The sequence below is a fragment of the Humulus lupulus genome, chromosome 6, assembly GCF_963169125.1.
Source record: "Humulus lupulus chromosome 6, drHumLupu1.1, whole genome shotgun sequence".
NCBI lineage: Eukaryota > Viridiplantae > Streptophyta > Magnoliopsida > Rosales > Cannabaceae > Humulus > Humulus lupulus.
In genome coordinates, this window is record NC_084798.1 from 221,104,598 (window position 1) to 221,119,625 (window position 15,028).

The window sequence follows — 15,028 nt, forward strand, 5'->3', positions numbered from 1 at the left end:
GGGTGGTGAGCGGTGCTCAAGTTAAATTTTTCCTAAAGCTTCATGCAATGCTCTCAAAAACCTTGATATAAATTGAGGATCTCTCTCAGAAACAATGCTGGAAAGCAGCCCATGCAGTCGAAGTATATTACCCACATAAAGTCGAGTTAGTTCAGAAACCTTACAATCCTTCCTAATTTGAATGAAATGAGCAGATTTGGTCAAATGTTCGACAACCAACGGGACAGTGTCATGCTTTAATGGTGTTAATGGTAATCCCATCCAAAGTCCATCGTGATCTCATCCCACTTCCATTCTGGTATAGGTACAGGTTGAAGCAACCTTGAAGGTCTCTGGTGCTTAGATTTAACCTGTTGGCAAACCATACACTTAGCTACAAAGTTAGCCACACCTCTCTTCATACTTTCCCAACAATATTGTCTTTTCAAATCTTGGTACATCTTTGTGTTTCCAGGATGTACAACAACCTTAGACCTATGGGCCTCAATCATAACAGACTCTCTAAGATCAGGGATATTTGCAACGACTATTCTTCCCTTATGGTATACGAATTCTTCAGCATTTACTGTCCATCCATCTAATTGCTCACCGTTTTAGATTCGATTCTAGATAAGTCTCAATTTCTCATCTTGCCACTGACATTGCTTAACTTGTTGAAGTAGCACTGTGTAGAAACCGCATTTGCTTTTCCATGAGGATATTTCAAAGTGAAATCATAATTTGCCCTCTACTCGACCCTTCTTCTTTGCCTCAAATTCAAATCTTTTTAAGTAAAGATATACTTTAAACTCTTATGATCAGATTATAATTCAAAATTTTCCCCATATAAGTAGCATCTCCACATTTTCAAGGCAAAAATCACTGCTGCAAGTTCCAAGTCATGTGTGGGGTAGTTCTTCTCATGTGTCTTATATTGGCGTGAAAGATAGGCAACAACCTTGCCATTTGGCATGAGAACTCCACCTAAACCAATACTACCAGAAGCATCAGTAAATACCACAAACGGTTCATCACTATTAGGCACAGCGAATAGTCGTCGTAGTCAATCTTGGCTTAAGTTCTCTAAAAGCTTCTTCACAACTGTCATCCCACACGAACTTTAAATCCTTTCTTGTTAGCTTTTTCAAAGGCATAGAAATTCGAGAAAAATTCTCCACAAAGCGACGATAGTAACCTACTAACCCAAGAAAACTTCGAATCTAAGTAAGGTTCTTCGATTTTTCCCACTGTAAGATAGAATCTATCTTCGCATGAATTCACAGTAATGTCCTCTTGATATTTTACATGCCCTAAGAATTTGACCTCAGTCCTCCAAAAGTCACATTCTTCTTTCTTAGCATATAATTGATGGTCCCTCAAAGTTTGCAACACAACTGTTTAATGTTCTGTATGGTCCTCAGGTGTCTTGGAATACACTAAAAGGTCATCAATAAAAATAACCACAAACTTATCCAAATAGGGTCTAAAGATTCTATTCATAAGGTCCATGTTAAAGGTGCATTCGTTAACCCAAATGGCATCACCAAAAACTCAAAGTGTCCATAACGCGTTTTGAAATTAGTTTTAGGAATATCCTCTTCCTAAATCCTCAATTGATGATAGCCTGAGCTTAAGTCAATCTTGGCAAAACACTTTGAACATTTGAGCTGATCAAACAACTCATATATCATTGGCAATGGATACTTGTTCTTAATTGTCATCAGAATTAATTTCTTATAATCGATGCACAATCACAAGGATCCATCCGATTTCTTGGCAAACAAAACTGGAGCTCCCCATGGGGAAGTACTGTTCCTGATGCACCTTATTCATTAGCTCATCCAATTGCTTCTTCAATTCATCCAACTCTGCAGGTGCCATACGATAAGGGGTAGTAGAAAATGGTGGAGTCCTGGGAATCAAATCAATGCAAAACTTGGTCTCTCTATCAGGTGGTAGTCCTGGCAAATCCTCAGGAAACATATCTCGAAAGCCACTAACCACTGATATCCAAGGAAACTTGTTTAGAGGCCTAGACTCATCCTCAATTGCAAACAGACTCCCATAACACTCTAAGTTTCTTTTCCCACCTAAACATGCCTTAAGGATAGGATTATGCCTTACTGCATTTATGTTGGATCGATATACAATGAAATCTCCACTTGGAGTTGAGTCACCCTTTTGCGTGAGCAATCAACAAGGGCTTGGTACTTAGACAACCAATCCATGCCAAGAATCACATCAAATTGTCCTATAGGTAACACCATCAGGTTTCCTAATAAATTATGCCATTCAAACACAATACAACCAATTTGCAGATGGTTGATACTTCACCATGCCCTCCCAGGTACACTCAACTGCAATGTAGGACTAAAAGTTTCCCAACTCAAACCCAACATGCTAGCAAACATTAATGATATACAAGAATGAGATGCACCAGTATCAAATACTACATGATCCCAAAAGTGTGAGATAAGAACCGCACCATCCACAACTCCCTGGCATGCTCGAATCCTGCCAGAATGTCGGCCTCGTTGCTCCCTGGCCATAAGACTTTGTAAGTAGCCACACGAGCTTTTGGAGAACCACCCTTAGCGGTACCATTTCCAAATCCCAAAATATTTGCTCTGGGGACAAAGCTACCCCCAGATGTGGAAAGAGTATGAGTCCCATGTCCATTTGTGTCTCGACTAGTGAAAAAGTTTTCCTTAGGTATAGAGGCGTTGGACATCTTTAGTTGTGTCAGAATGCCTTTGCTAAAGTACTTTGCTCCTATTAGCTTCCTATGGTGGAAATTGGAGAGCAAGTAAAATAATCTATAGAATATGTATATATATATATGTGTTTATATATGTATGTATTAAGCTATCAAAACTTTCATGCCTGCCTGACAAAATAAATAAATTTATGCATAACGTAGTTGTGAAATCATATGTTATTTTGATTAAAAAAATTAAAGATTTAGACTACTTTAACCCAAATGCATCCCTTAAGTATGCTGGACTATATAACTAATAATTATTGGTTTTATGTCAATGTTTTTCTACCCTTAATCCCAAAACAAATCATATACATATATATATATGTATATGTATATGAAATACAATTCATAGAAATATGTATATGAAAAAGAAAAAAAATAAAAAGTAGAAATAAGAGCATCAACCTATTGCAATGAATTTTATCTCCAATGGTTTGTTGACAACTTCCACGCCACCTTGATGGGATAGGTCCAATTCCTTCGTACTCGCTAAAGCTTTTTGATTCAGGCCAAACACCTATACCAACCAACTCTCACCACATTTAAAATTAATTATCTAGAAAATAAAGAAAAGGAAAAAAATTCAAAAATTAAAAAAAAAAAGAATATATATATATTTATGGAGCTGATTTTGTTAATCATTGAAAGAATAAACACTTCAAACCAAGCCTCTAAAGTACATTAATATAGGCATTCCATTTTTTTTTTACTAAAATGGGATTAAATTTATTGCCTATATATATATTTAGAGAGAGAGAGAAAGTACCAGTGTCCAAGTTTCCAATAATTACATCTTCACCAAAGTGTGCCTTGTTCCAAATAGATTTAGAAGGAACGACTTCGTTATATCTTTCCAATCCAAGAAACTTCCATGAACGAGTTGTGGCTGGTTTCCCTTCTTTGCTTAGGAAAACCGATATCACATTTGGATGCTCTGTAATAATCAACATTGCATATAGTTAAATCAATTCTTAAAAATTAGTTAACATAATAACAACAAAAATAAAATGCTTACTACGAATTTCTGCAGCTTCTACTTCATCAAGAATTGCAGCAAAGCCATTAATATGTCTATTATACTGTTAGAGTTATTATTTGAGGGCATTTTAGTCTTTTCTTAATTATTGTTATTTTATATCTTTTGCCTTATATAAAAGGCTTGGCTTATTAGTTTTGTAACCTAGAATACATTCTCTCTATTTTTGCAATACATTCTAGCCTCCCTTTTCTCTCTTCATCTTTTTGCTATCTCTCATTTGTGTGTGTGTATGGATTGTGTCTTTGCATAATTATCATGGTATCAGAGAAGGGTTTATGGAATTGAATTTTTTTTGGCTTGGGTCTCCTTCGTATTGCAGCAAATTGGGTCGAAGCATCTTTGCAGTAACTCGGTATGTGATTTTCGTGTTCATTCTGAAATTTTAGGGTTTTGTCAGATTGCAGAATTTGGGAACTTTTGTCTGAGATAGCATTTGGAAATTTGTTTCTGAAATGGCAAGTAATAGAGATGATTCCCTTCAATCCATTAGTGTGAGGTTAGATGGAAAGAATTATTCTTATTGGAACTATGTGATGAAAAAAAATTTGAAAGGGAAAAAGATGTGGGGTTATGTTTCTGGAACTTTGGTTAAACCAACAAATGACAAAGCGGATTATGCAACTTTGCTAGAAAATTGGGAAGTGGATAATTCAAAAATTATTACTTGGATAAACAACTCTGTAGAACACTCCATAGGTACCCAACTAGCCAAGTATGAAACAGCGAAGGAAGTTTGGGACCATCTTGCAAGGCTGTATACTCAGTCTAACTTTGCAAAGCAATATCAATTAGAATCAGATATTAGAGCTCTTGAACAGAAAGATATGAGTATTCAAGAGTTCTATTCAGTTATGACAGATCTATGGGATCAATTGGCCCTTACTGAATCTGCAGAATTACGAGCTTTTGCACCATATATTGCTCGTAGGGAGGAACAACGATTGGTTCAGTTTTTGATGGCACTTCGTGATGACTTTGAGGGACTCCGTGGCTCTATTTTGCATCGTTCTCCACTTCCTTCGGTTGATTCAGTAGTTAGTGAACTATTGGCAGATGAAATTCGTCTTAAGTCTCAAGCAGGAAAAGGCATCCTCCCAGCACCCAGTCCCTCTGTTTTGGTAGTTCCTCCTCGACACTTTACTCACCATGAGAATAAACCTCACACAAAGGTTGGAGTTGATGAATGCAGCTTTTGCAAACAAAAAGGTCACTGGAAGGCTCAGTGTCCTAAATTAGTAAATCGTGCACCTCAGCAACAAAGACATCAACTCAGACCTCCTCAATTCGGTAATCAACCGCCTCATTATGGTAGCCAACCACAGTTTGGCAACCACTCACAACCTCGACCATACCGTCCTCCGCAATTTAATGCCGCTGCTACTGTACCTCCATCTGACTCGTATGATTTTGGGGCCTCATCTTCCAATCCTGTTCTTGCTGCCCTCTCATAACAGTTTCAGAAGTTTCTTACCATGCAGCCACATGCCATGTCCGCCTCTTCTTCGGTAGGTCAGCCCCTTACTAGCTCTTCAGGTATGACATCCTCTACATGGATTTTAGATTCTGGAGCCTCGCACCATATGTCTCCACATTCGAAATCTTTTGTTTCCTTGTGTCCTGCATCATCTGTGCCTGTCATGACTGCTGATGGTACTCCTATGCCATTAGCAGGTGTTGGTTCTGTTGTCAGTCATCATTTATCGCTTCCTAATGTTTACCATATTCCTAAGCTTTCACTAAACCTTGTATCTGTTGGTCAATTGTGTGATTCTGGTTACTCAGTGTCTTTTTCTTCTACTTCTTGTCATGTGCAGGATCCGCAGTCTCAGAAGCTGATTGGGACCGGCCGTAGGCGGGGGGGTTTATATGTTTTGGATGAGCTGAAATTACCAGTATTTGCAGCTCCTAGTGTTGATCTGTCTTCCTTTCGATTGTCTCCATCATCGTCTAGTTTTTATTTATGGCACTCTCGCCTTGGTCATGTTTCAGCTTCCCGTTTAAGATTCTTAGCTTCTACAGGAACCTTAGGAGATTTGCAAGTTCATGATATTTCTGATTGTAGTGGTTGTAAACTTGCAAAATTTTCTGCTTTACCTTTCAGTAAAAGTACTTCATGTTCTGTTGCACCTTTTGACTTAGTTCATTCTGATGTGTGGGGACCCTCTCCTATTGCTACAAAAGGAGGGTCTAGATATTATGTCTCTTTTGTTGATGATCACACTCGATTTTGTTGGGTTTTTCTAATGAAATGTCGTTCTGATTTCTATGATATTTATGATCGTTTTCGAGCTTATGTAAAAACTCAACATGCTTCTGTTATTAAATGTTTTAGATGTGATCAAGGTGGTGAATATACTTCAAATAAATTCTGTAATTTGCTTGCTTTAGATGGAACTGTGTATCAAACTTCTTGTACAGATACCCCTGAACAAAATGGTGTTGCTGAAAGAAAGCATAGACACATTATTGAAACTGCTCGTTCTCTTTTGTTGTCCTCATCTGTGCCTAGTCAGTTTTGGGGAGAAGCAGTTCTCACTGCAGTCAACCTTATTAATAAGATTCCATCTTCAATCACTTCAGGTTTGTCCCCTTTTGAAAAACTATATGGACATATTCCTGATTATTCTTCTTTGAGAGTCTTTGGTTCTACTTGCTTTGTTCTTCGTCCTAGTGTAGAGCGTACAAAACTGTCATCACGCTCTGCACTTTGTGTGTTCCTTGGTTATGGTGATGGCCAAAAAGGATATCGTTGTTTTGATCCAACTTCTCAAAAATTATATGTATCTCGCCATGTTGTTTTTCTTGAGCATATACCCTTCTTTTCTATTCCTGGCACTACTCACAACTTGACCAAATCAGATCTTATTCATATTGATCCTTTTTGTGAGCATACAAGTACCTCTTCTCCTCAAGTTCCTCAAATTGTAGAGTCTGAATCTTCTCCTGGTCCTATAGTCCCCTTTCCACGTCATTACTCTCGCAGGTCTCGAGCTATTGATACTGGTATTTCGCAGGCTGACATTTCTGAAACACCTCCGCCTACAGCTGTTCTAGATCCTTCTGATACTGTAGATCCTCCTCGCTATCCTCAGCGCACTCGTAAGTCTACTAAACTACCACATTTTGTTTATTCGTCTTATTCTATCCCTTTCACTTCGTTTTTAGCGTCTATTCATTGTCTCTCTGAGCCTTTATCCTATAAAGAAGCAGTTACTGACCCTCTTTGGCAGCATGCTATGAATGAGGAACTTTCAGCTTTGCACAAGATAGATACTTGGGATTTGGTATCTTTACCTCCTGGTAAACATACAATTGGTTCTCGTTGGGTCTATAAAATCAAGACCAAGTCTGATGGGTCTGTTGAACGCTACAAAGCTAGATTGGTAGCTAAGGGATTTTCTCAACAGTATGGTATGGATTTTGAGGAAACTTTTGCTCCTGTTGCAAAAATGACTACTGTCCGTGCTCTTATAGCAGTTGCATCTGCTCGTCAGTGGAATATATCTCAGTTGGATGTTAAGAATGCTTTCTTGAATGGCGATTTACATGAAGAGGTCTACATGGTTCCTCCTCCTGGGGTCCCTCACAATCATGGAGAAGTTTGTAAGCTTAAGAAAGCTCTGTATGGTCTCAAACAGGCTCCTCGAGCATGGTTTGAGAAGTTCTCCAATGTTGTTACTTCTCTTGGGTTTCTCTCAAGTAATCATGACTCAGCACTATTTGTTAAGTGTACCAATGCAGGTCGTATTCTCCTTTCCTTATATGTTGATGATATGATCATTACTGGTGATGATTTAGATGGAATTGCAGTGTTAAAGTCTCAATTAGCTTCTCAGTTTGAGATGAAGGATTTGGGGCCTCTTCGGTATTTTCTGGGTATTGAAGTTGCCTTCTCCCCAAAAGGCTATCTTCTTTCTCAGTCAAAATACACTTCTGACATTATTGACCGTGCTCGTCTTACAGATACAAAAGTAGTTGCCACTCCTTTTGAGCTCAATGTTCAGTATTCTCCTTCTGATGGCACTCCCTTGCATGATCCTACTTTGTATCGCACTATTGTTGGCAGTTTGGTTTATCTCACTATCACTCGCCCCGACATTGCATATGCTGTTCACATTGTTAGTCAATTTGTTGCCTCTCCTACTACTGTTCACTGGGCAGCTGTTCTTCGCATTTTGAGGTATCTTCGGGGTACTATCTTTCAAAGCCTTTTGTTTCCCTCCACTTCTTCCTTGGAGCTGCGTGCATACTCTGATGCTGATCATGGTCGTGATCCCACGGATCGGAAGTCTGTTACTGGTTTCTGTATCTTTTTGGGTGATTCTCTTATTTCTTGGAAAAGTAAGAAACAAACTGTTGTCTCCCAATCTTCCACTGAAGCAGAGTACCGCGCTATGTCATCTACTACCAAAGAAATTGTTTGGTTAAGATGGCTGCTTGTAGATATGGGTGTATGTCATTCTCAACCCACTCCTATGTATTGTGACAATCAGAGTGCCATCCAGATTGCTCACAACTCAGTTTTTCATGAACGCACCAAGCACATTGAGATTGATTGTCACTTCACTCGTCACCACCTGAAGCTTGGCACTATCACTTTGCCTTTTGTTCCTTCTTCTTTACAGATTGCTGACTTCTTTACTAAGTCTCATTCTATTTCTCGTTTTCAATTTCTAGTTGGCAAACTCTCGATGCTTATTGTTGCTGCATCGTGAGTTTGAGGGGGGGTGTTAGAGTTATTATTTGAGGGCATTTTAGTCTTTTCTTAATTATTGTTATTTTATATCTTTTGCCTTATATAAAAGGCTTGGCTTATTAGTTTTGTAACCTAGAATACATTCTCTCTATTTTTGCAATACATTCTAGCCTCCCTTTTCTCTCTTCATCTTTTTGCTATCTCTCATTTGTGTGTGTGTATGGATTGTGTCTTTGCATAATTATCATATACGAGTAAAAGATGGCATCCTTTGCCTTTTCCTCACTACACAACAAGAAAATTACAAACAAGAGTATGTATATATTGTTAGATAAAATATCCCACGTGGAAAGTGTGTGGGTATTTTCAATAATTTATAAGAGTATGAGTTACTCACCAATTGGTTTTGAGATGGAATCACATACTTCTTACCATGCACCATATTATACTTCTAAAGCCAAAAGAAAACTCTAACGAGAATCTATCCGATCCAAATCTAAAAACCTCTCCAAAAGAGCCCTTTGTGATTCAGGGATAGTGAGTCAAAGAGAGCCAACGAGCCACTTGCGATCGAGCCGTCCAAGATTGTTGAGCAAAAATAACCACCATCTTAAGGGAAGATGTTAGAGAAAATCACCAATTGATTTTGAGATGAAATCCATACTTTTTACCATACACTATATTATACTTCTAAACCACTTTCCACATTCTAACATATATTTGAGAAAACAAAATCATAACAAAGTATAGGCATTGTTAACGTATGTACCTTCCCAAGTAAGATCCAAGAAGGGTGTAATGAGAATTTGTGGCCCTTTCAAGATCATCTGAGGAAGGGTGCACACCATGGGAATGTGCTCCCATGTACACAATATATGGCTGCATGAATACATTGATTATAGCATAATTAAATTTCATGTGAATCAACACACAAAATAAAAGACTGTATTATTATATGCATGAATGAATACATTTTAACATAAACTTCATATAAATGAAGACAAAAAAGACTATATATATATATGTAAATATAGGCTTGCCTTTTTTTCAGAGGCTTCGAGTGGTGATGATATAAGCAAAGTGAAAATGAGAAATATTGAGAGAAGAGAATAAGAAGAAGAAACAACACTAGAGTGTGGTGCCATAGTTTAATATTTAATTAATGTTTATTTTTATTAAAATTTAGTTGCATAATGTTAATGTTAATTTTTTTTAATCTTAATTTTAAAATATATTATTTATATAAAAAAAACATAAATTACTCAAAAATTGAAAAAAAAATTAAAAAAAATACAGAAAAATTAAAAACAACTAACAAATATTATTAAAAACATATTTTTTAATTTTAATTTTAATAATGATTAAAACTAACAAATATTAAATTTAATTTTTTTAATTTTAATAATGGTTTTCTAATAATATATTTGTTAATTTTATTTAATCAGAACTAACAAATATTATTTTTTTACATATTAATTTAGTATTTATTAAATTACATATTTTACTTATGCTTTATTGAATAGTTTTATTAATTTAAACAAAATTTCTAAGATTTGTTTAAAATTTATTTATTTACTTTAGGATTTAATTATTACTTAAATTATTTAATTAATGTTTATTTTTATTAAAATTTAGTTGCATAATGTTAATGTTAATTTTTTTTAATCTTAATTTTAAAATATATTATTTTACTTATCAATTCACTATTTATTAAATTAGAAATTTTATTGAGTACTTCTACTAATATTCACAATATCTCTAAATTTTACAATTCTATAAAAAATTCGGCAGCATAACGACTATATTTTCATCTATTCCAAAATTTAAAATCCTGCAAATAAGACATAAAAAATATCCAGACCCAGATCATGCAGAGAACATTACAAATACATTTTAAACGACTATATAATTTATAATTATTAGTCTAAATTTTATTAATTATTCAATTTTCTAACCAAAATATTAAAATTCTACTAAAAATTAACAACAACAAATTAATCATCAATATTCATAAAATTTGAATTTTTACTACTAACATCACCAAAAAAAATTAAAATTGACAACAACAACATACTAACATTACCACCAAAATTTTCAAATTAACACTCAAATATTTAATATATTTACTAATATGTTTAATACACATAAAATTCACCAAAACAACATAGAATTATTTAAAAAAAAATACTAATTACTCATATAACAATTTTCTAATTCCTAATATCATTTTTACTAATACTTATTTTGAAAACCTAAAAATAAATACATTCTATCTAATATAATAATTTCAGATTTTTATTAAAATTAATATTATATTATTTATATAAAAGAACATAAATTATTCAAAAATTGAAAAAAAATTAAAAAAATTAAAAAAAACTTACCAATGCCTTCAATATCTTGCTAGCAATCTCTTTAGTCCAACAAAAACCGAATACCCAACCTTCAAACAAAAACTACAAAATATCATTATACAATTGCATAAATATATATATATAAAAAAAATGAATAAATAAACCATACCTTCAACAAATACACAGAAATCCCTTCACCCTTGGCAATTTTGAGGCTTAAAACCGAGCTTTTTGGGAGGAAAATGGCGGAGGGAGGCGGACGGCTCGGAGAAAACCGAGAGAAACTAGAGAGGAAGGAGAAGGGGCTTCGCGGCTGTGGGGTATATTTATAAACCCTCTACCGAGAACATGTTCTCGGTATAGGTTCTCGGTATAGCAACTAAACCTATTTAAAACCGCGAAAATGTCCCGCGCATATGAAATGTCTATACCGAGGACATGTTGTCGGTATAGTCACTACAAAAATCAGGGCCTATACCGAGAACAAATGTCCTCGGTATAAGCCGAAATGTCCTCGGTATATCTTATACCGAGACAATGTCGTCGGTATAAAGTTGTCGGTACAGCCGCGTCGGTAAAACAAAACGTCTACCGACGACATTCAAAATGTTCTCGGTATACGTTTTACCGAGGATAATGTCCTCGGTAGAAAGTGACAAATGTCCTCGGTACAACAAACCTCAATTTCTCATCGTACTGGTATATACCGACATCTTGGTGGTATATACCGAGGACAATGTCCTCGGTACAGACTTGTCCCCAATTTTTTTTTATATTTGTTATTCCCTTATTTATTTATTTATTTTGAATTAAATATAAGAAAATAGAATAAAATTAAAACACTTATATTAAAGATATAAAAAAAAACATAAGAGTGTATTCGTTGAATTAAAATAAAGACTTGTCTTAAACATGATAATGTAATAGTCAATTGTAATAAAATTCATACATAAGTCCTACTGAGTCGGTGCTCCAACATCAGGATCATCGGGTGGTGGTGGTGGGGCAGATTGAGATCCCGGGGTGATACAATGAGTCCGGACATGCTCCTCTAACTGTCGAAGACGCTCTCTCATCTCAGAAAACTCTTCATCTCTAGTTTGTGAAGGACGAAAATCAAATGGAGTTCGGTCCCTTATGTTAAGGATACGTCCATATCCTTTCTGGTGGCCCCGTCGTTTTCCGAAGACATTTTGTACCAAAGATATGTCTTCATCTTCAGGCGCACTCGAAACTGGTGTGGAACTCTCAGTATCAGTTGCCTGTGTCTGCTGTGTGTCGCGGTATGCACGCAATTCCTCCTGTGATACAATGTATAATGTAATTAAAATTTTGAAACAATTAAAAATTTGAAAAATGTTTAAAAAAACTTAACGTACCCAAGTATTTTTTGCTATCTCTGTCACCCACCCTGTGCCTGATTTATGGTGAGTATCCATCCAGCTATCCGGGATGGACTCAAGTTGCCCAGTCTCTAAATTGCGCTGTCACGTACATATATTTTTATAAAATTAATAATTAAACGTAAATAAGAAAAATAAACTAAAAAATAATTAATTAACTAACCTTTTTATAGCGTAAGGCTGGGATTGACTGAGAACCTCCATAGCTAAGCTCTTTCAATTTCTTTCTATTTTCCTTGTTGACCACAGAACGTTTCTGCAAAAAGTTATCGTTAGTAATATATTTAATTAAGATAGTTAAGTTTAGCAAGAAATTAATACCGTAATTTCTGGGCGACGGAAAAAATCAATTGCTTTTTGCCACTGCGTATCCGTGCAACCACCATAATGATTTTGTGGCCCATTAATCGTTAAGTGCTCTTTAATATCGTACTTCCAGTCAGAATACTTTTTAGCACACGAAGTATCAATGCCTCTCAAGATCCCAGGCATATGCCCTTCTCCATATCTAGTACGCCCAATATCAAACAAATCATCCTAATTTACAAACATTTCTTAGTAAATATCATATATAACATAAAATGAGAATTAACATAAAAATACATAAACTACTTACTTCCAAATGTGCAAGTATTCTTTCTTTCGAGGCATTTGGTACTTTTGACCATTGAGGACAGTCCGGATCTGTGTACTGTCGAACAAGTAATCCGAGCTCTCTTGAGAAATTTGAGCTGTACTCTCCGATCTCTTTATATGTTCTCCCCCGCACATCCCACTCGAGAGGGAGAGGACGCCCCAACTGTTCCCTCTTTTCCCGCGTGTTCAATCCCTTATGGCGTCCACGTTTACTTGGAGGCGCTATTGTATGCAAATTCAATATTTTAAAATTAATATGGATTAATTGTTAAATTTTAAGGAGTATATCAATGTGTAAAATATTACCTCGTTCACAATCAGCTGGGATATCTGCCGGTCCACGTGGAGGATCGCATCCTCCACCATCACCCCCGTGAGATTGAGCAATAACATCAGCCATATCTGTCAAATTAATCGATATTAAAATTACATTTATCAGTTAAAAATGACAATATAAAATTATTTATTGTTAAAAATAATTACTTCAACATATTATAAAATTACCACTTAATTATCACTATAATAATCTTCACTATCATCATCGGTTTCTATGTGTTCATCTTCCTCTTCATCATCTTCATATTCAACCTCCTCCTCCTCCTCCTCCACTTCCTCTTCCTCCTCCTCCTCTTCTTCTTCCATTTCCTCCTCCCTCTCCTCCTCAATTGCAACATTATCTATCTCAACAAATTGTAATGGAGCCCCCGTACGTTCAAAGCTGATTTGTGGCAACGGTCCAAGATCAACGAATAATTGGAAATTAGAGGAACTAGTGTCGTGCATAACATCTACTTCTACATCCTCCGCTTGTTCTTCAACTAGTGGGATGTCCCACACATTTCTGTGATGCACTTCTTGGACGACTTTCCAATGAGATTTATTTTTAAGGTCTTCAATGTAGAAAACTTGGTTAGCCTGAGTTGCTAAGATAAATTTATCATCTTTGAAGGCCTCCGAACTGGTTTTGATACTCGTTATGTTTTGCTCAAACTTTAATCCTGAAGACCGATTAGTGTCAAACCATTTGCACTTAAATAATACAACAGAACAACCAGAAAGATAAGACATCACTAAAACTTCTTCCAACTGGCCGTAATAAGTACTATTTTCGACACCCGCTACAGAGACTCCACTATTTTGAGTTTTGCGATTCTTGTCCCTGTCATAACACAAAAATCTTACTCCATTTACAACACACCCAGGGTAAGACGCAACACGAGTTGAAGAACCGTTTGCTAAAGAGATTAATTCTTCATCTACTTCCAAGGATCCTCTTTGTCGAAGATGATAAATCTTATTATAAAACCAATTAGGAAATTCCTCTCTATGTAATTGGTCTAGGTTTTCAACACCTCTAGTCTGTAAAATTTCCCTATGCTCTCTGCAAAAAACAAAAACAACTAATTTAAGAGCTACTAATAAGAGTTATAATAAACATGCAATGAAATGATGAACTACTTTAATTACTTACCGAAGATATGGCAAGATCTCATTGCAGTTGTTTAGAATATACCAATCTGCTATTTTCTTCACTTCATCTTCCAAAATTGTCAATGATTTCTTACCAATTGGACGACCCTGAGATCGAAAGACCGACATCTTTTTAAGTGATGGACCAACATCTACATTTCGGTCTGGACGATTGAACTTTGTCTCAACACCTTTCAAGTACATGGAGCAAAATGTTAATGCCTCATCAACCACATATCCTTCTGCTATTGAGCCCTCTGGACGTGCATTGTTACGGACATAATTCTTCAATTTTTTCATATACCTTTCAAAAGGATACATCCACCTCATGTGAACCGGTCCTCCAAGTATTGCTTCTTCCGGTAAATGTATTAGTAGATGGACCATGATATCGAAAAAAGCAGGTGGGAAAATATTCTCTAACTTGCAAACAATCTCAACAATTGAAGTTTGGACTTTTTCTAAATCTGAGACTTTTAGAGTTCTCGCACAAATGAGCTTGAAGAAAGTGCATAACTCAATAATAGTTGTACTCATTGATTTCTCTAGGAATGCATGCACACCAACTGGCAAAAGGCGTTGCATAATGATGTGACAATCATGCGATTTCAAACCAGTTATCTTATTGTCATTGTCAATCACATTTTTCCTTAGGTTAGATCCAAAACCATCTGGAAACTTCACTGATTT

The 15,028-nt window shown here is 35.8% G+C and overlaps 3 protein-coding genes across 3 annotated transcripts; 1 reads left to right on the forward strand and 2 right to left on the reverse strand.

Moving 5' to 3' along the window:
• Window positions 1-245: 245 nt before the first annotated feature.
• Window positions 246-3,953, reverse strand: LOC133786156 (subtilisin-like protease SBT3.11). Its single transcript, XM_062225367.1, has 7 exons — window positions 3,930-3,953; window positions 3,756-3,819; window positions 3,507-3,674; window positions 3,146-3,257; window positions 2,465-2,762; window positions 1,804-2,157; window positions 246-536 (listed from the first exon to the last, which is right to left on the reverse strand). The coding sequence occupies exons 1-7, from the start codon at window positions 3,951-3,953 to the stop codon at window positions 246-248; spliced, it is 1,311 nt and encodes a 436-aa protein (XP_062081351.1).
• Window positions 3,954-4,231: 278 nt separating this feature from the next.
• LOC133786158 (uncharacterized) lies at window positions 4,232-5,230 on the forward strand. Its single transcript, XM_062225368.1, has one exon. The coding sequence runs from the start codon at window positions 4,232-4,234 to the stop codon at window positions 5,228-5,230; it is 999 nt and encodes a 332-aa protein (XP_062081352.1).
• A 6,064-nt stretch (window positions 5,231-11,294) lies between these two features.
• Window positions 11,295-14,638, reverse strand: LOC133786159 (uncharacterized). Its single transcript, XM_062225369.1, has 3 exons — window positions 14,340-14,638; window positions 14,067-14,249; window positions 11,295-11,301 (listed from the first exon to the last, which is right to left on the reverse strand). The coding sequence occupies exons 1-3, from the start codon at window positions 14,636-14,638 to the stop codon at window positions 11,295-11,297; spliced, it is 489 nt and encodes a 162-aa protein (XP_062081353.1).
• Between the last annotated feature and the right edge of the window lie 390 nt (window positions 14,639-15,028).